Source organism: Schistocerca americana, chromosome 5 (genome assembly GCF_021461395.2).
Source record: "Schistocerca americana isolate TAMUIC-IGC-003095 chromosome 5, iqSchAmer2.1, whole genome shotgun sequence".
Classification (NCBI taxonomy): domain Eukaryota; kingdom Metazoa; phylum Arthropoda; class Insecta; order Orthoptera; family Acrididae; genus Schistocerca; species Schistocerca americana.
The window spans coordinates 428,338,167-428,361,017 of NC_060123.1; the positions used below are offsets into that span (position 1 = coordinate 428,338,167).

General features: G+C 37.9%; 1 protein-coding gene across 4 annotated transcripts in view; it reads right to left on the minus strand.

The window, feature by feature from the left end:
- LOC124615411 (myb-related protein B) overlaps positions 1-22,851 on the minus strand; it is a 204,465-nt gene that overhangs the window by 14,163 nt on the left and 167,451 nt on the right. For 3 of the 4 annotated variants that reach the window (XM_047143276.1, XM_047143277.1, XM_047143274.1), the window contains exons 6-12: positions 22,578-22,771; positions 21,949-22,112; positions 20,615-20,847; positions 17,123-17,215; positions 16,500-16,802; positions 3,408-3,530; positions 2,784-2,960 (exon numbers count right to left, since the gene is read on the minus strand). In XM_047143276.1, the coding sequence (XP_046999232.1) occupies positions 2,784-2,960; positions 3,408-3,530; positions 16,500-16,802; positions 17,123-17,215; positions 20,615-20,847; positions 21,949-22,112; positions 22,578-22,771 (1,287 nt within the window). The remainder of the gene's footprint in view (positions 1-2,783; positions 2,961-3,407; positions 3,531-16,499; positions 16,803-17,122; positions 17,216-20,614; positions 20,848-21,948; positions 22,113-22,577; positions 22,772-22,851) is intronic. The other variant, XM_047143275.1, reaches the window with a different exon arrangement.

The following is a 22,851-nucleotide window of genomic DNA, read 5'->3' on the forward strand; positions in this document are numbered from 1 at the left end:
TTCTATTCTCTTTTTGTCTAAACTATTTATCGTACACTCCATACAAATACTTTCAGAAAAGACTTCGTGGCACTTAAATCTACACTCGATGTTAACAAATTTCTCTTCTTCAGAAACGCTTTCCTTGCCATTGCCAGTCTACATTTTATATCCTCTCTACTTCGACCATCATCAGTTATTTTGCCCCCCAAATAGCAAAACTCATTTACTAATTTAAGCGTCTCATTTCCTAATCTAATACCCTCAGTATCACCCGATTTAATTCTACTACATTCCATTATCCTTGTTTTGCTTTAGTTGATGTTTCTTATATCCTCCTTTCAAGACACTGTCCATTCCGTTCAACTGCTCTTCCAGGTCATTTTCTATCTCTGACAGAATTACAATGTCATCAGCGAACCTCAAAGCTTTTATTTCTTTTCCATGAATTTTAATACCTACTCCTAATTTTTCTTTTGTTTCCTTCACTGCTTGCTCAATGAATAACATTGGGGAGAGGCTACAACCCTGTCTCGCTCCCTTCCCAACCTCTGCTTCCCTTTCATGTCCCTCAACTCTTATAACTGCTCTATCTGCTTTCTGCACAAATTGTAAATAGCCTTTCGCTCCCTGTAGTTTATCCCTGCCACTTTCAAAATTTGAAAGAGAGTATTCCAGTCAACATTGTCAAAAGCTTTCTCTGTGTCTACAATGCTAGAAACGTAGGTTTTCCTTTCCTTAATCTATTTTCTAAGATAGGTCGTAGGGTCATTATTGCCTCAAGTGTTCCAACATTTCTACAGAATCCAAACTGATCTTCCCCCAGATAGGCTTCTACCAGTTTTTCCATTCGTCTGTAAAGAATTCGTGTTAGTATTTTGCAGCCATGGCTTATTAAACTGATACTTCGGTATTTTTCACATCTGTCAACCCCTGCTTTCTTTGGTATTGAATTTACTTAGGAAACAGAAAATATACAGAAGAACACCTAGGTCTTGTTTAAATCTTCTCTTTACTAATGTCGTGTGTAGGAGCATCCCAAGTTCCTTCTCTGTTCTTCCATCTCAACAGGACACAAAATTACTATTCAGTTATGTCTGTTCTCTCAACTTGGTTAGACACCACAGAAAATTTTGTTTCTTCATCTCAGCTGTAGGTCACTGCTATCAACAAATATGTGAGAATTATGGAAAATGGTGTTTCTTTGCTCACTTGCTGATCACACTGATTATACTACACCAAAAATTTTAGGTCTTCAAAGCAGAGTAGGCTAATACATATATTTCTTCTAGGCTTGAAACTGACCAAACAAAATTGAAAAATAAAATTGTAGCCCTAAGAGTTTCTCTGATTTCATTGTCCCAAGTCGAGAGGAGTTCTGTATTTGGCTCAATATTTCTGACTGACTGAAACCAGCAGCACTATTCGAGATTTAAATGATACTATCATCATAAGTGAAATGTCACTTGTAGAATGCTGTACACCAACATCACAAAGCCCCTCAGAGGAATTGGTTTTGAGGAAGTGAACAATTATCCACAAAGACTATGTTGTTCAGTAGCCACAATTGAGCAAAATAATTTTTTACTTCTTTGTACGTTAATGTTGCACAACTTAAGCCACTGTAATAGAATTAAGAAGTATTAATTTCGTAACAAATTTGTTTGTGTGGCCCCTTTCAAAACTGTATACTTCTTTTTCTTGCTGCAAACTACATTCAAAGAAATGATTTCTTACTGAAAACAAATCCTATGATCTCCATTTAAGAGGAATGTGCTTCCCACGATGTAGACACGCACGCACACACGAATGCCCACTCTCCTCTGAGTTTAGTGATCTTATTTCAATAAAATGACACTGCAATTTTCATGGCACATCAGACTTTTTTGTCAAAGTGGATAATTCACTACCATTGTAATAAATTTAATTACACTAAAAATGATTATAAACACTTTAATCATTTGCATAATGTTCAAGTGGAACTTCACCAATTTCTTGTGCCTACACAACTAAGTTAAGCATTGCAAAACTACTATTTACAATTTTAGAGTATTAGTATTAGGGGGACACAATAATTCAACTCACTTCATTAATTTACCAAGAAAGGAGTGTGAGGGTTTTGTAGATGATTGCAGCAACCATTTTTAACCTCCAGTCCGTGGCAGAAGGTGTTTTAAGTATGATTTTATGTTTGTTTTCCGTATTTTTTAGTTTCAATATACAGTAACATTATCAGAGGGAAGTTGTCAACTTTATTAACAAATTTAACTTATACGGAGGGATCACAAATTTAGCATTGGAGGGCAGCGTAGAGGGTAAAAATCGTAGAGGGAGACCAAGAGATCAATACACTAAGCAGATTCAGAAGGATGTAGGTTGCAGTAGGTACTGGGAGATGATGAAGCTTGCACAGGATAGAGTAGCATGGAGAGCTGCATCAAACCAGTCTCAGGACTGAAGACCACAACAACAACAACAATGGAGGGTAGAAAAAACTTTCTAAGGAAACACTAGACAGTTGTCTGAAAAAGAGTGTAGGACTTCATAAAATCTACGACATAAACTCTGTACAGAGACTCATAAATCTTCATGTAAACATTATTGCATTGACATGAATGAATCACCACACTTCATAAGTAGTATGAGCTGACACTTCACTATTGGCGTGAAGTTTGTGTTATCAGATTGTACACTGTATATTTCAAGAAACAACTAAAATTGAAGTTAGTATGAAATGTATTTTATTACTGTTACATGCATAAATGTAGTCAATCATGTTTGTGAACTGCATATACAAAACTCACAGGCGTCTCTGACATAAATAAGCAATCGGTGACTCCTGGAACTGTAACATTTCCTGGTGTGCTCCAAGAAGGTGCCAAAGCTTTACGGACACGTTTATTAGGAAGAGTATTTTCCTTGCCCGTCGCAGGTGATGCTTTCCGCTTATGAGTAAGATAGCCACTGTCACCCAGGCCATTCTGCAAAACAGGATAATAGTAAAACCATTTGATAATACAAAATGACATCACCATAGGTTAATTCATAAAATTAAAAAATAGTCTTTTGACCCAAGTTTGGTACAATTATTCCCTTCCCTTTTAATTCTATCTCTATTTCTGTTTTTGGGTCATAGACAGTCTAGTGTAGATAGAAAAATAGTATGACAGGAAGCATTTGTAAATTTAAATTTCTACTCTACAAAGAGACATTTCACTCATTACTAAAAATTTCCCTTGTTCCAATATACAAACAGACGGGAAACATAATCACACTTATGGACATGTGGCACACATGCCGTAAAAGTGTGAAAAACAATGTGGTTAAACAAAGCAGCAATAAATTTATGGAAATTATGTCTTGTACAATCCACCCCAAAGTTGAACAAATGCGAAACAGATATAAGAAGAAAAGATTTAAAAACTCACAATTAAACACACCTGGCCAATGTAGAGTGAATTGCCATGCATATCATACTGTGTGTCTGACAAGTTCTGCTCATTTTTAATTATTTCAGTGATATCTTCAACCAGCCTTGTAGGCGTTTGTGGCTGAAAAAAACAGTAAATATTAACACATTGATACTAGAATATAAAAAGCATTAAAATTTACTTTTAACTTAACAGGTATTAATGCGCTGACAAGAAATAATACTTCATTTGCAATATTGAAATAAAGTTCAGGTTCTTGTAAATGCGTATACAGTAGAATTCCAATTATTCAAATTAACTGGGACCATGCCCAATCAAATAACTGTGTGTTTTTCGAAAAGAGGGTCTATGTATTTTAATTACAGTAATTAGATACCTGAGCGAGTCACTGCTACAACCTTGTGACTCTGGATAAAAATGGGGGTGAGATGCGAATATAAGAACTCAACAAGAGAGTTCTCTTAGTGTCTCTCATCTCAATTCTCCACAATCCTACGTACAAGTGGTGCCCCTGTTAAGCTGAGCAACCCAGTTGAAGGTTGGGTAACCAATCCCAGTGGGAAACCGGGTCAATGAGCCAACAGGATATGGAGGACAGTGGAAGGCAACAGGAAACCACCACTCGAAATACTTCCCTAGACGTTCATGTGATGGACCTCTTTGTACAATATTCCGGAAGAAAAGCTTCCCCTCAATTGGATCTCAGGGAGGGGACTACAACGAGGACTCCAGAGATTAGGGCAAATGGAAAAGGAAGGAAGGAAGGAGGAAGGAAGAAGAAGGAAGACTTATTATGGATTGGGACTTAGAATGTTTTAACCCTTCTCCAAGAAGGGAAATTAGAAAACGCCAAACACGAAATGCAAGAAACAAAGTGGATGTACTTGGAATGTGTGAGGTGAGATGGGGTGGTTGTGGAGAACTGGAAAGTGCCGACTTCTGATTGTACTATTCAGCTGAAGAAAAAAATTGAATGTATGGGGCCGGAATTCTGATAGGTAAAAGACTAAAGGACAAGGTTATCAAGATTTAATATGTTAGTAGAAGAATAAGGATGATGAGACTGAAAGGGAAAAAGAAAGACTTAGATTTCATCCAGGTCAATATGCCAACAAGTAATCATTCAGGTGAAGAGGTAGAAGAATGTTACGAGAAGATAGAAAACTTAGCAGAGAGAGAGAAAAGAAATGCATGTATTGTTATAATGGGTGAGTGGAATGCAGTAGTTGGTGAAGGACCAGAAGGAAAAGCTCTGGGAAAATTTGGTCTGGGAGAAAGAAATGGGAGAGGGCGAACACTGTTGGAATACTGCAATGTAAATTTCATGGTAGTTGGAAATACTCTATTTGATAAACACAAAAGATGATGGTATACTTGAATATCTTAATTTGACAACAAAAGATATCAAACTGATTACATAATGATACAACAAAGATGCCAAAATTGCCTAAAGAGTGTCAAAAGTTATTCAGGGGCATATATTTATTCAGACCATATATTAGTAGTAGCTGAGGTTCTAGTTAAATTGAAAGGAACCTGAAAAGGACAGAAGAGAGAGCACATTAACTTTGAGAAAGTGAAAGACAAAGGCACTTATGAAAAATTAGAGTATGCATACTGTGAAATCATGATGCACGGACAGGAAACAAAATGCACAGAAAGAAGATGGGATCATTTTAAAAATGGGATCAAAAAGGCAGTTAAGCAAACACTTGGAGTCAAAGTCAAAGAGAGGAAAAAAGTAAAGAAAGGATGGGTAACACCAGATATGATAGCCAAGAAGGATGACCACAGGAAATGGAAAACTGTAAACACAGAAGAAGGGAAGCGCAACTACAGGAGGTTAAATAATGAATTAAGAAGGGGGACAGAAAAGGCAAAGGAGAAATAGTTGACAGAAATGTGTGACAAGATAGAGAAATTAGAGTAAGAAGGAAAATATGATCTGATGTACAAAGAAGCAATGGATTTGACATTCAGGGAAAAGATAAACAACAATGGACTAAAGGAAGCAGAGGTAGCAGATGGTAAAATGGTGAGTGAACCCCAAGAAATAATGTGATGATGGGAAGAATATAGAGAATGGCTGTATGCTGCAGACAGCCGACCAAGTGAAGAAGAGCTTGGGCTAGAAGAAGAAGAAGATAAAGTTGCAGATGATGACAAAGGAAATGCAATACTAACTAGTGAGATTGAAGCATCTATGAAGGAGATGAAAAATGGAAAGGCAATGGGAATTGATGAGATTCCTGGGGAACCGTTAAAGTCATTGGAGAAAGAAGGGAAAAGGGAGTGGATTGAATTATGTAGTCAAATATACATAACAGGAAAATGGCCAAAGGGCTTTACAGAAAGTATCTTAATACCTAAAGAAAAGAAAAAGAACAGCAAAAAATGTGAGTAACAGAGATATCGCACGCAGCCAAAGTCTTGCTGAGGACGCTCAATAGAAGGCTATATGGAAAGCTGAATTGCGTAATAGGAGATAAACAATTTGGTTTCAGGTGAGGAGTGGGAGCTAATGATGCTGCTGGGCTATTGAGAAAGATAGGGGAGAGGTACACAGAGAAGAAAAGGAAGGCATATTTTGTGTTCATTGATCTTCAGAAGGCTTTCCAGTGTGCCAGATGGGCAAACTGATGGAAATCCTAAGGAAACATGGAGTTGACTGGAGTGATAGACGGCTAATTAGAAATTTATATATGAATCAGAGACCAAAAGTAAGAATAGGAGGTGTGATGAGTGAAGAAATGGAACCGGGAAGAGGTGTAAGACAAGGTGGTTGCTTATCACAGACACTGTTCAATATCTATCTGGAGGAAATTATAAATGAAAGTTTTGATGGAAAGAGAGGAGTTTGTACAGGGGCTTGGAGAGTGGGGCGAATAAGATTTGCAGACGACATGGTTGTGATGATAGAGTGTGCAAGAGAGATGGAACAAATGTTAGATGATCTAAACACAAAATTAGAAGAATATGGAATGAAGATTAACAAGAAGGAAACGAAAAGCATGGTAATTGGAGGAAAGGGTAGAAAATGTCGTATGAAAATAGGGGGAGAAAAAACAGAGCAAGTGAATAACTTCAATTACTTGGGAAGTGTAATAATGGATGATATTTATTGCTCAACAGAAATTAGGAAAAGAATTGCAATGGTAAAAGAAGGATTCAAGAGGAAACAGAAATTACTTTGCGGACCACTAAATTAAGATCTGAGGAAAAGAGTTGCCAAATGTTACATCTGGAGTGTGGCACTGTATGGGGCTGAGACCGACATTGAGGAAGGAAGACGAAAGATGATTGGAGGCACTAGATATGTGGATATGGAGAAGAATGGAAAAAAGTGAAATGGGAAGACCGAGTAAGGAATGAAGAAATATTAAGAAGAATTGGAGAGGAAAGAAACGTGCTGAAAGTCATCAGAAAGAGAAAACAGAACTGGATTGGACATTGTTTGAGGAGGGACTGTTTACTGAAGGAAGGAATAGAAGGAGAGGTGGAGGGAAAAGGGGAAGAGGAAAAAGAAGATATGAAATGCTGGACAATGTCAAAGGAGACAAATATTCACAAATGAGAAGACTGGCTATGGACAGACAAAAGTGAAAAGGCTTAACCCATGACAAGACCTGCTGTAAGACAGAATACCATACTACTACAACTACATACTGTACATACAGTACTGTATTTTGAAAATGGAAGAAGAAAAAAAGATTTTAATTAATTAAAATGAAAATGCAACACTTTTATGTACATGTTATATAGCAAACTGTACAGTATAGGTGCTGAAAGTGACTGCTTCCTGAACATCTTGGTCAAAGTAAGCTTCATCCGTTTTCGGGCAGTCAAGTCGCATGTGGGCTTCACAGTGAGAAGTTGCTTGTGGTCACACTCGGGCTGACCATCCATCTACTTCAACGCAATTTCGAAGCCAGCAAACACTTCACTAGCTGATGGTCCCGCGTATGCTTCAACTTCCACATTAAGGTCATATTGCTCAACATTTTCTTCTCTCACACTTTCAACAAGTTCATCATCTTCATCATCATTTAGAATTTGAAACCCAGGGTCTGACGGAACACATACCATCCTTTCTGCTGTAGCTTCAGCACTAACTTCCGAACATTCAGGAATTTTCAAAAGAATGTTTCTTGATTCCTCAAGTGACACATCATCCTTATCTTCTCCTCTGTATGTCCATCATTTCAGAGATAGTTGCGGGACTCGGCTGTTCAGTACAGGATGTCAAATTAAACACCTTTCACCTGAAGTGAGATGGAATCTTCCTACACATTCGTCAAGGGCCTGAAGATGGCGTAGTAAATCACCAAAACTGGTAGCCAAATAAAATAAGTTTGGAAACTAGACAGCTGAAAGGTGTTTGATTTGACATCCTCATCTTCTCCTGTCTCTTCCATTTCCTTTTCTTGAGCTTCTTTTGCCTTTTTCTCCTTTTCCTTCTCCTCTTCCTTTTCCTTCTCCTCTTCAGTTGATATGCCTTTCAACTTGTTCCATGCAAGTTTTGATTGACTGCCTTAACCAAGCTCAAAGCTTCAGATACCACGTAAGCGAAATTTTTCACATTTATGTTTTTTTTTCTGTCATTACCCAACACACCTTCTTTGTCATCACTCTTTAACAAAAGTTTCCTTCTGTAATGGTGTTTCATGGTTTCCGATAGACTGGTCCACTGGTGGCAACAAGCTTGGACTTTGGCAGTTAAAAGATTGTTGTAAATTGGCCATTTCCTCTTTCCAACAGTACTCCGGTGGAAGGAGTTGGTGCATTATCAACAATCAAAATATTCCACTGCCTTCCTTTCCAAAAGATTTTTGTTGTTTTTTTACTTCACAGATGAAAATTTCATTGTACCACTTGATAAACAATGCTGCCGACATCCAAGCCTTGGGTTGGTTTTTATAAGAAGAGGGGAAGCTTTCTCACATTTTGAAATACTTTTGGGCTTTTTGACTTACTTATCAACAAAAGGGGTATTTTATAGCTTCACGCAGAGATCGCATAGGTAAGCACCGTAACACGGTCTTACTAAATTTGTCCTGGAGCACTACATTCCCTATTAGATGCTAAAGTGGTTTTAGGCAGAGCTTTCTGAACAAGACAGGTTTCATCAGCATTGTACAAAAGCTCATCATCACGGGAGTCTGCTAAAACTTTAAATTTTTCAATAAAATCTTCTACAGCTTTGGAGTCTGCTCATAATTTCTCGACACTTAAATCTATTTCACGGACGCTGTGCTTGCACTTAAAATCTCTTAGCCAACTATTACTAGTTTTAAAGAATGAACAACCAATCTTCCGAGCTAAGATCTTAGCTTTTTCACAAAGAATTGGACCAAAAATTAGTTTTCCCATGGAACTTTGCTGCAAAAACCAGCTGAAAATGGCATCTTGTAAATTTGTGTTTGTTGCTGCCTTCATTGTTTTTCTTGAGGAACTTTCATCTTCATTTTCAAGCGCTGATACGAAGTTTAAAAGTTTAGTTTGCTCCTTTTAATATCTGAAATCGTTGCTTGTCCAACATCGTACATCTCAGTCAACTGTTTACTCGTAACTGCTCTATCTGATTGCTCTAAAATTTTCTATCTGTCCTGCTAACAATAACACAATACATTTTAATTTGGAAGCCATGGTGGACAACAAAAGCCATTAACAAACAAAACAACGAGTACAGTTGGGAAGTACATGACACACAGAGTGGCTAGTAATCAGAAGGAACAGTAAAAGTCCACCTGGTGACAGTCACTATCATCCCAATAATGTTCATACTGCACTTGCACTAGGTTCACAGAGGGAAGGGTAATAGTGTGCAGAGACTGAATCATTATTTTGTGATTTGGATCATTAGCAATTTGGATGGTCAGAACTTGGATAATTGTAGATCTACTGTAGTTACTATTTCAATGAGAATGATGAGCAGAGTGAGAATCTAATTTTTTCCTTCATTATTCATGAATCAGGTCATCTTTCAGATCTATAAAGCTCCTGTTCATTATTCCTTCACATTTTTTTCTACCTCACTTTCTTGGTTAAGTAATTAATTGTACAGAATTAACTTCCACTTTTCAGTACAAATCACCTCATGCACGAATTGATTTAATAATTGAAGCATTTATTCAATGTACTTCAACATTTTGAAGGATTGAACAAGCAAACATTAAGGGCATATGGGGGGGGGGGGGGGGGGGGTGGGTTTGGATGACTCTTGAGACTGATCAAAGATATGGTCGGCCATACTTCCACAATACTGCATTTAGCTTTGGAGTTGGGTGAACATCTGATTGGGTGCACTCAACGTAGAAATTTAGTATTTGTGTACAGTGTGGAAACAAGGAGAGTGGAACCAAAAACCTATACTGTGAAAGTGAAGATAAAACAGTGGGAGTTCATAATATCAAGGGGACACATTTTAATACTAAGAAGCAATGGCAATCAGGAGGTCAAATCCGTAACTATTTATTGCTCCATATCAATGACAATGATGCAGATGGTGTTGCACTAATATCAGAAAATGCAATGCATTGTGGGAAATAGAGCTCCACATACTCGTGATGAAGCTATTAGTGATCAATAATTCTCAATAGGAGGAAGTGTCATTGAAGCTTAAGAATAAAAAGATGTTGCTTCATAAAACATGCTTTCAAAATGAAAAGTTCATGAAAAACCAAAATAACTGACAGGATCTTTTCACCATTCTACTTTTAGTCCCAGTAACGAATAAAACAGATCTCACATATAGTTTTTTATAAAAAAATATAACACATAAATTACTTGTACAAAATGTGGTACTATCATTTATATGGAAAGTTGTTAGAAAAACATTAAAAATATGCAAAAAAAAGGTTATTAAGACAATCAACTAAGGCAGAAATCAAATATGAAAAACAAGAAAATTATATGACTTATCATACGAAAGCGCTGGCAGGTCGATAGAAACACAAACAGACACATACATACACACAAAATTCTAGCTTTCGCAACCAACGGTTGCTTCGTCAGGAAAGAGGGAAGGAGAGGGAAAGACGAAAGGATGTGGGTTTTAAAGGAGAGGGTAAGGAGTCATTCCAATCCCGGGAGCGGAAAGACTTACCTTGGGGGGAAAAAAGGACGGGTATACACTCGCGCGCGCGCGCGCGCGCACACACACACACACACACACACACACACACACACACACACACACACACATATCCATCCACATATACAGACACAAGTCTGTATATGTGTGGATGGATATGTGTGTGTGTGTGTGCGCGCGAGTGTATACCCGTCCTTTTTTCCCCCCAAGGTAAGTCTTTCCGCTCCCGGGATTGGAATGACTCCTTACCCTCTCCTTTAAAACCCACATCCTTTCGTCTTTCCCTCTCCTTCCCTCTTTCCTGAAGAAGCAACCGTTGGTTGCGATAGCTAGAATTTTGTGTGTATGTATGTGTCTGTTTGTGTTTCTATTGACCTGCCAGCGCTTTCGTCTGGTAAGTCACATCATCTTTGTTTTTAAATATATTTTTCCCGCGTGGAATGTTTCCCTATTATATTCATATCAAGAAAATTATATGCATTCATATGTGGTATTCTGTGGACTAGTTAGTCAAAAGTGTACAGAAATATGAAAATTACAGAATGAAATGCATCTTGAATTTCCTCACGCATCACAACAACGATAACCTGCAGTACTATTAGTTGAAAATTTCTCATCTTCCACAGTCAAGAAGAGGTACTTTTCATCTCGGTCAGCGTTACCTGGCACAGAGGATAGACAAGGAGAAAAGTAGCAGAATTCTGGGTGATTACTTTAAGCTTTGACAATAGTTCCATTAGTACGAGTACTGTAAATATCTCCCCTACCTCCCTCTCCTGGAGGATACACTGACAAAGAAGCTGGCTAAAAATGAAACGAATATCTACAATTCTCCATATCCTCCTCTGTCATGAACAAACACATCAAAACATACAAAAACATTTAAACAATATTTTTTTCTTTATGTTACAAACTATCAATACAAATTTGTTTGTCACTACTACCCTCCAAATCAAAAAACGGAACAACTTTCCATGTTAACGTACAAGCAACATTCTCTAATAATCTAATGCTACTAAAACTTAGGTGGTACATTTCTCTTACTACAAAAAATTCTTTAAAGACAGTCTGTTTCATTACCTCCTTTCACCTTACCATCACCAATAAATTTATGTGAGCATAATAAAGGCGTCCCGTACTTGCATTTTAAATTTACAAACTGCTCTTATGATTATTTTCTTACAGTTGCCACTGCACAATGGATATTAGGAAACAGAGTTTATTTTCCATATTAATAGGCCGCATATCAATTGTAAATGGCATGACACGGTTCCATAGACAAAGACATTCAAACTCAACAACTTAGGGAGGCTCAAATGCTGCTATTCACACTGTATTACATACTGATGTGAATCACTGCTCTACAACACACTAGAAACAAGGAAGCCATGAAAAATTGCGGAACAAATTTACTAACTTACGAAATTAATATACACTTACACCTCCCAACACACAGTCATGCAATTTACAAGGGCAAGGCCTCAGACACGGCCAACCGATTCGGCTCAAATTTGGCAGGTCGCTTGTGCACAACCTAAAACGAAGGAATCTAAGATATTTTGGGTCAACACCCCCGCATTTTGGAAAAAAATCACCCCTAAAGGTTATGATGAGCAATCGACTCAAAATTGGCGGTATCGATAGATAATTGTAAATAGAGCATTTTTCATCATCAGGTATGGGGTCCAAAAACGCATACTTTTCCAGAAATCGCGGTAAGAAACTTTTACAACTGCCACTACTATACCTACATGGTAAACGCTTTTTGCCAACAGCACCGATAGCACAATGGCCAAGGTAACTGGCTGGGAATCGCAGAATCCGGGTTTGAATCTCAAAGAAACCTAACGGATGTTGTTCTTTTCATTTGTATTTTTCCATATCTCAATTGATAGGGATAGGAGGGTTAATAAGGTAAGTAAATCAATAAGGAATGATAATAATAAGGTAGGCAAATAAATTTCTCAAACCTTTTGGGATAGTAAACAACTAAAATGTTACTCCACGTCACTTTACAATGGCTCTTCCAGTCACTGTTACGTGACCTCACTTTTCTTCAAACAACTAAATGGATGGTACTTGTCATATAAACATTCGAAACATATACTCACAGCGCCAAGAACATCTAATGAATGCAATCTTTCGACAACTACACTGTTCCTTCCGAAGAGTCGGCGGAAAAGAAACTTGGTTTACATTTAAAAATATGTCTTTTTCGGGAATTAATTTTGACGCTTACCACACATACAATTTCACTGCCTGAAAAATCGGTGCTGGAAGTTAGTTATGAATTATGCTGTGAATAGTTATTGCATCTGTGCAGCTGTGCAATTCCCGCTGGGTTTCCAGAAGCACACTGCACTGCAATTCTGAAGCCTGCAAATAAAGTTTTCAACCATGTGATAGAAATAAACATCACACAGCTGGTACACAGGGTGTGCAGTTTGGCGGTATTGCTCTTACTGTGCACGTCAGCTGACCCTCGCCATCTATAAACATTGTGTCATATATTGTAGTATTAACTTGAACACTCCAGGAAACCAATTATTAGACAAAACTTGCTATCAGAAACGTATGGTTTTAAAACATTCTCAAGAAATGTTCTGTAAATCGCATTCGTCAGTTTCCCGGATTTGGAGCAGCTAATGTAAACATTTTTCAATGAGTCGGTTCAACGAGTGACCTCTTCTATAACCCAAGGACCAAATGTAACATTCGTTTCTTGTAAACACGGGAAAACCTTAGGCAACACTTTTCCAGAGGCTGTGATGGCATATTGCGCCGTGTATGAATGTGTTACTTTTTTTTTTTACTAGCAACTGCGACAAGGGTTCGTTTTTCTCCCTTATGTGATAACGTGCGTCGAATGTTCACCTGATACTCGCATCCTGTTTGATCAGTGTTGATCATGTAATCACGATTAAAACTGGTTATAAGTGACGCCGCTTGCGTGCTGAAAAGAGCCGCCACTTTCTGTATATCTTCTATATTTTGTACCTCTTTATGAGAGACGTATTTAGTGACGTTTCATTGAAGAATTTTATACTCTGATTTGAAATTTCTACATCTGCATCTACATCTACATGACTACTCTGCAATTCACATTTAAGTGCTTGGCAGAGGGTTCATCGAACCACAATCATACTATCTCTTCCATTCCACTCCCGAACAGCGCGCGGGAAAAACGAACACCTAAACCTTTCTGTTCGAGCTCTGATTTCTCTTATTTTATTTTGATGATCATTCATACCTATGTAGGTTGGGCTCAACAAAATATTTTCGCCTTCGGAAGAGAAAGTTGGTGACTGAAATTTCGTAAATAGAACTCGCCGCGACGAAAAACGTCTTTGCTTTAATGACTTCCATCCCAACTCGCATATCATATCTGCCACACTCTCTCCCCTATTACATGATAACACAAAACGAGCTGCCATTTTTTGTACCCTTTCGATGTCCTCCGCCAATCCCACCTGGTGAGGATCCCACACCGCGCAGCAATATTCTAACAGAGGACGAACGAGTGTAGTGTAAGCTGTCTCTTTAGTGGACTTGTTGCATCTTCTAAGTGTCCTGCCAATGAAACACAACCTCTGGCTCGCCTTACCAACAATATTATCTATGTGGTCTTTCCAACTGAAGTTATTCGTGATTTTAACACCCAGATACTTAGTTGAATTGACAGCCTTGAGAATTGTACTATTTATCGAGTAATCGAATTCCAACGGATTTCTTTTGGAACTCATGTGGATCACCTCACACTTTACGTTATTTAGCGTCAACTGCCACCTGCCACACCATATAGCAATCTTTTCTAAATCGCTTTGCAACTGATACTGGTCTTAGGATGACCTTACTAGACAGTAAATTACAGCATCATCTGCGAACAACCTAAGAGAACTGCTCAGATTGTCACCCAGGTCATTTATATAGATCAGGAACAGCAGAGGTCCCAGGACGCTTCCCTGGGGAACACCTGATATCACTTCAGTTTTACTCGATGATTTGCTGTCTATTACTACGAACTGCGACCTTCCTGACAGGAAATCACGAATCCAGTCGCACAACTGAGATGATACCCCATTGGCCCGCAGCTTGATTAGAAGTCGCTTGTGAGGAACGGTGTCAAAAGCTTTCCGGAAATCCAGAAATACGGAAACAACCTGAGATCCCCTGTCGATAGCGGCCATTACCTCATGCGGATAAAGAGCTAGCTGCGTTGCACAAGAACGATGTTTTCTGAAACCATGCTGATTACGTATCTTGCCCAAGATAATGATGCAGCAAACGTAAAATCTTTGTTGGCTGTATATTGAAGTGTTGCCCCCGCAGCCCACTCCTGAAGTATTCTCGTTGTTACATTCTCGTTACGACTAATCGGTCATATGTCCACTTATTTATCGCCTGGTATTTGTCATATCTTGTCCCTCCTTTAACGATATCACTTTCCCACAATTTCAAGTCCTTCTTCCCTTTCAGGGCTGTTGTTGCTCCATTCTTTTTCAGTGTTTGTAAGTTCCAATTTGGATGATTCCTGGCTAGCACTACCGCTTTTACTTTCACTCCAAGGAGTATAGCACCGCACTTCAATTGTTTAGTAACTGGTTCGTAATACTCATCGGGAACAGATGAAGCACACATTCCCAGTGACGTGGAGATTTCCAAAGTGTTACGACCATTCTGCAATTCACAAGTCAGGATATCTTCCACTGAATCACCTTCTGCTTCGTCTTCATGGTATAGTACTTCAGTATCAACAAAAGTCATTTCATTCGTCAGCTCCAAAAATTGCTCGATGATAGCCGCTCCTATCAATCTGAAATGCCGAGAAACAGAACTGCCTGCTTCCAGTAGTGCATTGATAATTCATCTGTCCTGCAACACTTTTACAAACCAAAACACAGCGTCGGTTACTTCCCGCTTGCCATCGTCTGTGACAGGCTTCCAACTATATATTACAGCGCTAGTCGAAGGGTGTACATCTTCCGTTATTCAGATTATGCACCTGAAAGATATGACACCACAAACAATAACTAGTTACTACAGCATAAACAGACGAGCTAATTACTACAAACTACATACTGTACTCATCGTATGTTACTTACAGAAGAACACTATATTCATTCACAAAACATATTTCATTCGGCGCATTAACAATGGAAAAATCACTAAGTGTATTCGCAAGGTTCTCGGCAGCCTAATGACAGAAAACAACTCTTTATGATTGACGTCTATAAGGTTCGTGCTGGACACCAGGTTCACAACTATGATATGACGAAGAGGCAACCAGGACAACATAACTCTCCCCGCGTGCATTCTGTCCCGTGCCTCGCAGTAAGCAAGCATCACGCGGTAGGCTACCTGTGATCCCTCGTGAGGAATTCGCAGCACTCTTACTCGGAGTTGATTTCATGTGACAAGGCTTAAAATTTTAATACTTTACTAATTCACGGCGTTTGGGAAATTAGTTTGCCTACCTTATTATCATCATTCTTTATTGATTTACTTACCTTATTAACCCTCCTATCCGTATCAACTGAGATATGGAAAAATACAAATGAAAAGAACATCCGCTAGGTTTCTTCGAGATTCGAACCCAGGTTTTCCGATTCCCAGCCAGTTACCTCGGTCGTTGCACTATCACCGCTGTCGGCGAAAAGCATTTACCATTTGGGTACAGAAGCGGCAGTTGTAAAAGTTTCTTTCCTCGATTTCTGGAAAAGTTTGCGTTTGCGGACCCCATACCTGATGATGAAAAATGCTCTATTTACAATTATCTATCGATGCCTCCAATTTTGAGTTGATTGCTCGTTATAGCCTTTAGGGGTGATGTTCTCAAAATTGTGGGGGTGTTGAGCCAAAATATCTTAAGAGTCCTTCGTTTCGCACACAAGCAACCTGCTAAATTTGAGCCGAATTGGCTGGCCATGTCTGAGGCCTTCCCCTTGTTAGTACCAAAAGAAAGCACATAAATGTATTATGTTAATAATCCATCTTACCATGTAGTTCACACCGCCCTTCTTTTGGCATTCAGCCAAAGCATCCTTAAAAGGAGTAGGCGTCCGTGGTGTACTAAGCAGACTGCGCCTCGACTTGCTTGGCGTACAGTGTTCTTTGCTAGATGGTTCCTTCTTGAAGAGACCAACTGGGAGAGGAGGGTTAGGCGTACACAATGGTCCAGGACTATCTTCTTGTTGAACATCATCTGCTCCGCCACCACGAACAGGTGTGGACTGGCCAGTAGCAAAGCGACGGAAAGGACTTGAAAAATTGTCTTCAAGCGAAAAACTGGTATTCAGGAACTGCAAATAAAATTAATAATTGTATTAGTCATAATAATTAAAAGTAGGATTAATCTGAGAATAAATTCATTCCACTAAAATGACTGTCATGTTAAGTAAAATTAATTTCTAGAACAAAAATGCTTTGCTAAAAGAGAAAACTCTACAGAAGGAAGTTGTGACATCTGACAGAAAGAAATATTTTTTTTCTTTCAAACACAGTATTAACAAAAATGGTAACAGTATGTTGCCACAGACTGCCAGTGCTCTCACTTAATGTTTAACAGGAAAAAATTTTCATATTTGTAAGTTTACAACATTCTCTACTTTTCAAGTTTTACCTGCAAAGGACTGAATGGAACTGATTTCCCAGGTGTTGATGGACTACAAAGCAGATTTGTACTGTATGCTGGGGAATCACTCATGTCAGATGCCTGAAACAATTTCAACATACACACAAAAACTGCCTCTCACATTATAACAGCAAAAACAGTTTAAGAATTTCCTCTTGAGTTGCTATACGACAATTTTTACAACTAACATTTACTGTTACAGCCTTAAATTTGCAACTGAAGTTTAATGTCTCATGTGTATAATATGTCTGTAGTTGTTTAAGATTCCTCCCCTAGTAAAGATGGTAACTTCAGCTGAATTACATCTAAGTTTAGCAACCATGATCAGTTGCATGCCAAAACAAACTGAGTTGGCTTTGGAATGCTCATCAGCTACAGTGAAAATATCACAGGCAAACCTGTGGCAGCTTTCAAACAGGTACAACTATCACCAATATCATTACCCATAAAATCACACAACTGAAAATTTTCAAGCAATAATGACAAAAAATTTCCCTCTCATCCCTGACCCAGGGTTCTGTGTGACTTTTCTGAACTCTCCCCTCTTGCTAAACTTTGCCAGTCCTCTTCCTTCCCTTTGAACTCTCCTGCCAGGAGGAGGAGCGACTACTGGCTCCTAAAGCTTGCACATTTTCTTAACCTTTTATATGTTTGTGCGTGGCACCATTTTGTGAGCAATTTTTAATTTATCCAATTGCATCATATTTTCAAAAAAATTTGTGTACAACATTGCCTGCCCCCCCCCCTCCCCCCGGCTCCTTTACTCTGTACAAGGAAATGTGGTAGAAAAGAACTTTTTTTGACATGACTAAAGTTATTCTACTTCGTGTGTGTGTGTGTGTGTGTGTGTGTGTGTGTGTGTGTGTGTGTGTGTGTCTGTCTATATATATGATACAAGGCTCATTCATATTCCCCCCACCCCTTCTGTTTCTTGACATTACACATGTAAACATGAACATTTGTATCATTACAAGTTCACTACCATAATTTTTTAAAATATGTATCATCTCATCTCCATTTTTCCATTTTTTTACTTGTCCTATATCATCATGTGCTGCTTCACACACAATGTATAATCTACAGGGTTAATAAAATTACAATTACTATAACATGTCTGAAAACTGACAGCCAAATGGCGAGGAAAAACTTCCTCTTGCCAAGTTGTTAAATGCTGCACATCTGGAAACCAGTCTATACACAGAAATAAACAGGAACTAAACCAGGGAAAAGGGAATACAGACTTGGAGAAAAATAAGCTTGTCAGAGGTGCAAAATTGTAGAGTAATACTGGCTGGAGGAGAAATGCAAATCTGTAGGAAGCATGCAAAACTATGGGAAAGATAGATGCCACTCTAGAAAACTGGTAAGACATTTGGAGAAACGATAAACACCGGTATCAATATTAAGAGTTTATATTCCAGGACTATGCTATGCAAAGAAGGGACGGCTGAAAAGTGGAATGAATTTATAGGACTGTACAAAGAAAACAAACTTGAAAATAACATTACGGAAAGCGATAGGGAGATGGAGATGTGATATTGCAAGAATAATTTGACACAACGCTGAAAGACTTAAATCTAAAAAACACATTTTGAGTAAACCACACCCTCAAAATTACTGAAGATGCCAAGAAAATATCTTATTTCGGCCTGCACTGTGCAGAACATACAAGTTGGGAGACATACCCACAGATTTCAAGAAGAATACAATAACTTCATTTCCACAGAAGGTAGGTGCTGAAGAGCTGAAAAATGGTGGAAGCCAACCTCATGGATGATCAGTTTGGGTGCCTGAGAATTATAGGAATATGCAAGGCAATAGTGACCCCTGTGACTTGTCTTAGGTGATCAAGTGAAGAAAGGCAAACCTACAGTTATAACACTCAGAGATTTACAAAATGCTTTTGACTATGTTGACTGGAATACACTCACTCACCGATATTCTGAGGGTGGCAGGAATAAAAGACGGTGAGTGAAATGTTATCAACCACTTGCACGGAAACCAGACAGGAGCCAAACAACGTAATGACGAGCAGCACTTGACAACGAATTGAGACAGGGTTCCTACCTTTACCCAATGTTATTCAATCTGCATATTGAGCTAGCAGTGAAGGACATTGAAGAAAAATTTGGGGATGGAATTAAAGCTCTGGAAGAAGAAATAAAAATTTGAGGTCTGTTGATGACATTGTGTCAGAGATAGTAATATAAATGGAAGAGCAGTTGAATGAAATAAACAGTGTCTTGAAAAGAGACTGTAAGATGAACATCAGCAAAAGTAAAAGAAGAGCAAGCCAAGGTTGTCGAAATATATCGGATGATGCTGAAGGAATTAGATTAGGAAATTAAACACTAAAAGTAGCAGATAAGTTTTACTATTTGGGCAATAAAATAAATGACAACATCTGAAGTAGAAAGACTATAAAATGTAAATTGACTACAGCACAAAAAGTGTTTCTGAAAAAGAGAAATTTTGTGCAATATAAAGGTAAGTGTTAGGCAGTCTTCTCTGAAGGCATTTGTCTGCAGTTGTCCTTGCGTGAAATGTGCACTAAAGCAGTTCCGATAACAATAGAACCATTGTGAATATCGTTCTACAAAAGAAGGTTGAAAATCAAATGAGTACATCAGATAATTAATGATGTGATACAGAACAGAATCGGAAAGAAAAGACATTAATGGCACAACATGTCTACTAAAACAAAGGATAAGATGATAGGACACATTGCGAGGCATCAAAGAATTGCCAAGTCAGCAATTTAGGAACAAAGAGGTGTAGGTGTAGGTTGTGTGTGTGTGTGTGTGTGTGTGTGTGTGAATTTTTTTATTTTTTTTATTTGGGGGGGGGGGGGGTGAAATTAATTAAAATTTTGGTATATTTCAACAATTTTAGAGAAATTAAAGTCGAGAGGTGTGAATCAGTGTCATTCAGACACTGTAACCAATGCAATCAAGTAAATGATAATCTACGAATATGATAAGAACAGAAGCTGCTTCCTATAACTCAGAAGGCAGAAGCTTAATTAAATTATGCAGCCATAAGGATGGATAGAAGATTTGTATAGTGGTAGTTTATTATTAATACAATATAAAGATTAAATTTCTACAATTTGCTTCTGTTTTGTTCCACATAACTAAATGTTATACATCTTGAAGGAATCCACAGAACACAATGACTGAATGAATGAATCAAAACAATATTTCTGCCAACACTCCTTAAAATGTAACAGAATAGTAACACTGTATTAAGTGGTCGAGATTTTTGAGCCTACGTATGAGTAACACATTACACTGCCTTAGTTTCCAATTATATTAAGACTGCCTTCACCAAGTAGTAAACAACATGTATGTTTGACATATCTGTAGTAAAAACATTTATTTACTTTAGGGAACTATCTTAGGCCTAATACTACAAACTATTTCCATGCACTTCCCCAAGTTCCTTCCAAATATTTGGAAGATAAGGTGAGCTGCAACATACCTGATAAGAAGCAGCCATTTCACTCAATGCAAAATTGTCAAGGGAATTGTCACATGGCTCAACTTTTATTGGCTTTCGAGTTATACTTTTACGTAATATTGGCGGTGGAGATGACATCTTGGCTGCTGCAACAACATTCGGAGAAAATGGAATCAGGCTCCCTGTTCTAACCACACCAGCAGCTGCCAGCTCTGACTGTATGTTCTGGATTGTCTGACCATCAAATCGCAAACCTGTGTCATCCACAGAAGGAAGATTAGTTGCTAGTTTTACTGGCAAAAATATGAACAATATCAATACAAAAATGGACACATTAGTCACACACAAATAATTTCTTGTATTTAACTATCAGTCACGTTAATTCATCAAATTAATTATCCTATCCTTAATATTTTAAACATTATACACCGTATTTCACTCATTAGACCTACAACACACTCAACTTTTCCAAGACCAAACAGAGACTAAAACTCTTTATGTTTCACATAAAAAACAGTGTAGCACTAATTGGTATTTAAGAAATGGAGGAAAAAAAACACTTTGCTGAATTTTACAGGAATTCTTATATTAATTTTCCAAGTTAGCAATGGTAATTTTATGAAAACATCCACATTACTATTTTTTCTTTCTTTATTTATTTCTTTCTCTTGTAAACCTGCATTTTCTGCTTCAGTGCTAAGTATTGCAGCAAGTAACATAAAATCAACACCACACAATATGAGTCCCAACAACAGAGAGATGATTACGCTCCCCAAGGTCAGCATGGTATACAAATTTCCTGTCAGTGACTATACAATAAAACAGAAATCAACCAAAAGTGTGTGTTTCGTATTAACAAATCAATCATCAAGACACCATCTCTCAACCTCAGGCATTTCCACAAAGGGGACGTTGCACTAATACATGAAATATATGGTATTTCTCACAATAAAAATAATAAATGGAAAAAATTATGATGGAGAACTATTAATCATTGGTGAGTGGAGAAAGTGACCTATAACTGGTCAGTTTTGAAACTTTAATGCAAATTCTATTCTCCTCCTCTTCACCATTTTAATTCCAAAAACATCCACATCATTCCATCTTTACTTCAACTACAGCTACAGACTCAAAATTGGTTCCTAACATGATTCACAACTTCCACATAATCCATAACATGAGAGCTTTTAAAAACAATTTCTCATTTATAAAACTGTTGTTGAATTATTATTTATTCACATGAAAACAATAAAAAAAATTGTATATGCAAGTATAGAGTTCGAATTACAGAAACCTAAAAGTAAACAAAAACTCATATAAATAAGAAAATAAATTATATGGTACTGCGCACATACCAATCGGCCCCTTCTTACGATCCTCCAAATTCTTATCTGGTGATATGTCTGAAGAACCATAACCATCTCCATGTACCAAATCCATTACATTAACATCAGAAAAACCCTCATCAGATTCCAATTTCATGGGACTTGGATGAGATAGCATTTCCATATCGAAATACCTGAAATTTAACACAAATGCATTAGATGTGGGTAGTTACAACATCTCTCCAAGTTTTGCAAGGTAGTAACCGTTCAAAAATATCTATAGCAAATAAAACTGTTGAATTAAGGCATAAAAAAGTGTCCTGGAAAATTTTTGGGTTGAAGGGAGGGTGTACATTTACATGAATCACACAATTGTTGTGTAACATCTTAACTGAAACCCATTAGAAATTTTGTACATGCTTTGAAAAATTCATTAAAATTGTTTGCTGAAGATATTTTCTCCTCCTAAAAGATTTACAGCATTATTTTTAATCTCATTACACTGAAAACTGGGCAATGTTGTTTGGTAAGAATACCCCAATCTCTAAGTTCACTTGGCTCTCTTTAGGGGGACCTGGACGTGATGGCCAGTAGTTTCTATCCTACTAGTATTTTGCCAGCAGAACTGAACAAAATCATTCTACAGCTATAATACATACCTGAGGGGAGATGACAGAATGTACTCTGGAGTATTTGGACGTGCCAGTTTCATTGGCGAATCTGACTTGAAGAAATGTTCATGCAGTTGCTCCGAAGGAAACAGGGTTCCACATGATGGAGCAACTTGCTCGACTGATGAATGAAAACTTGTATTTGGAGTCTGCTGGTCACAGCTGGCTGGTGACCATTTGTCCTGTTAAAAAGTTCCAAAAATGTATTAACCCTTCATTTCTCCCATATATACATCCCTGCTTCTTGAAAGCACACAACTAC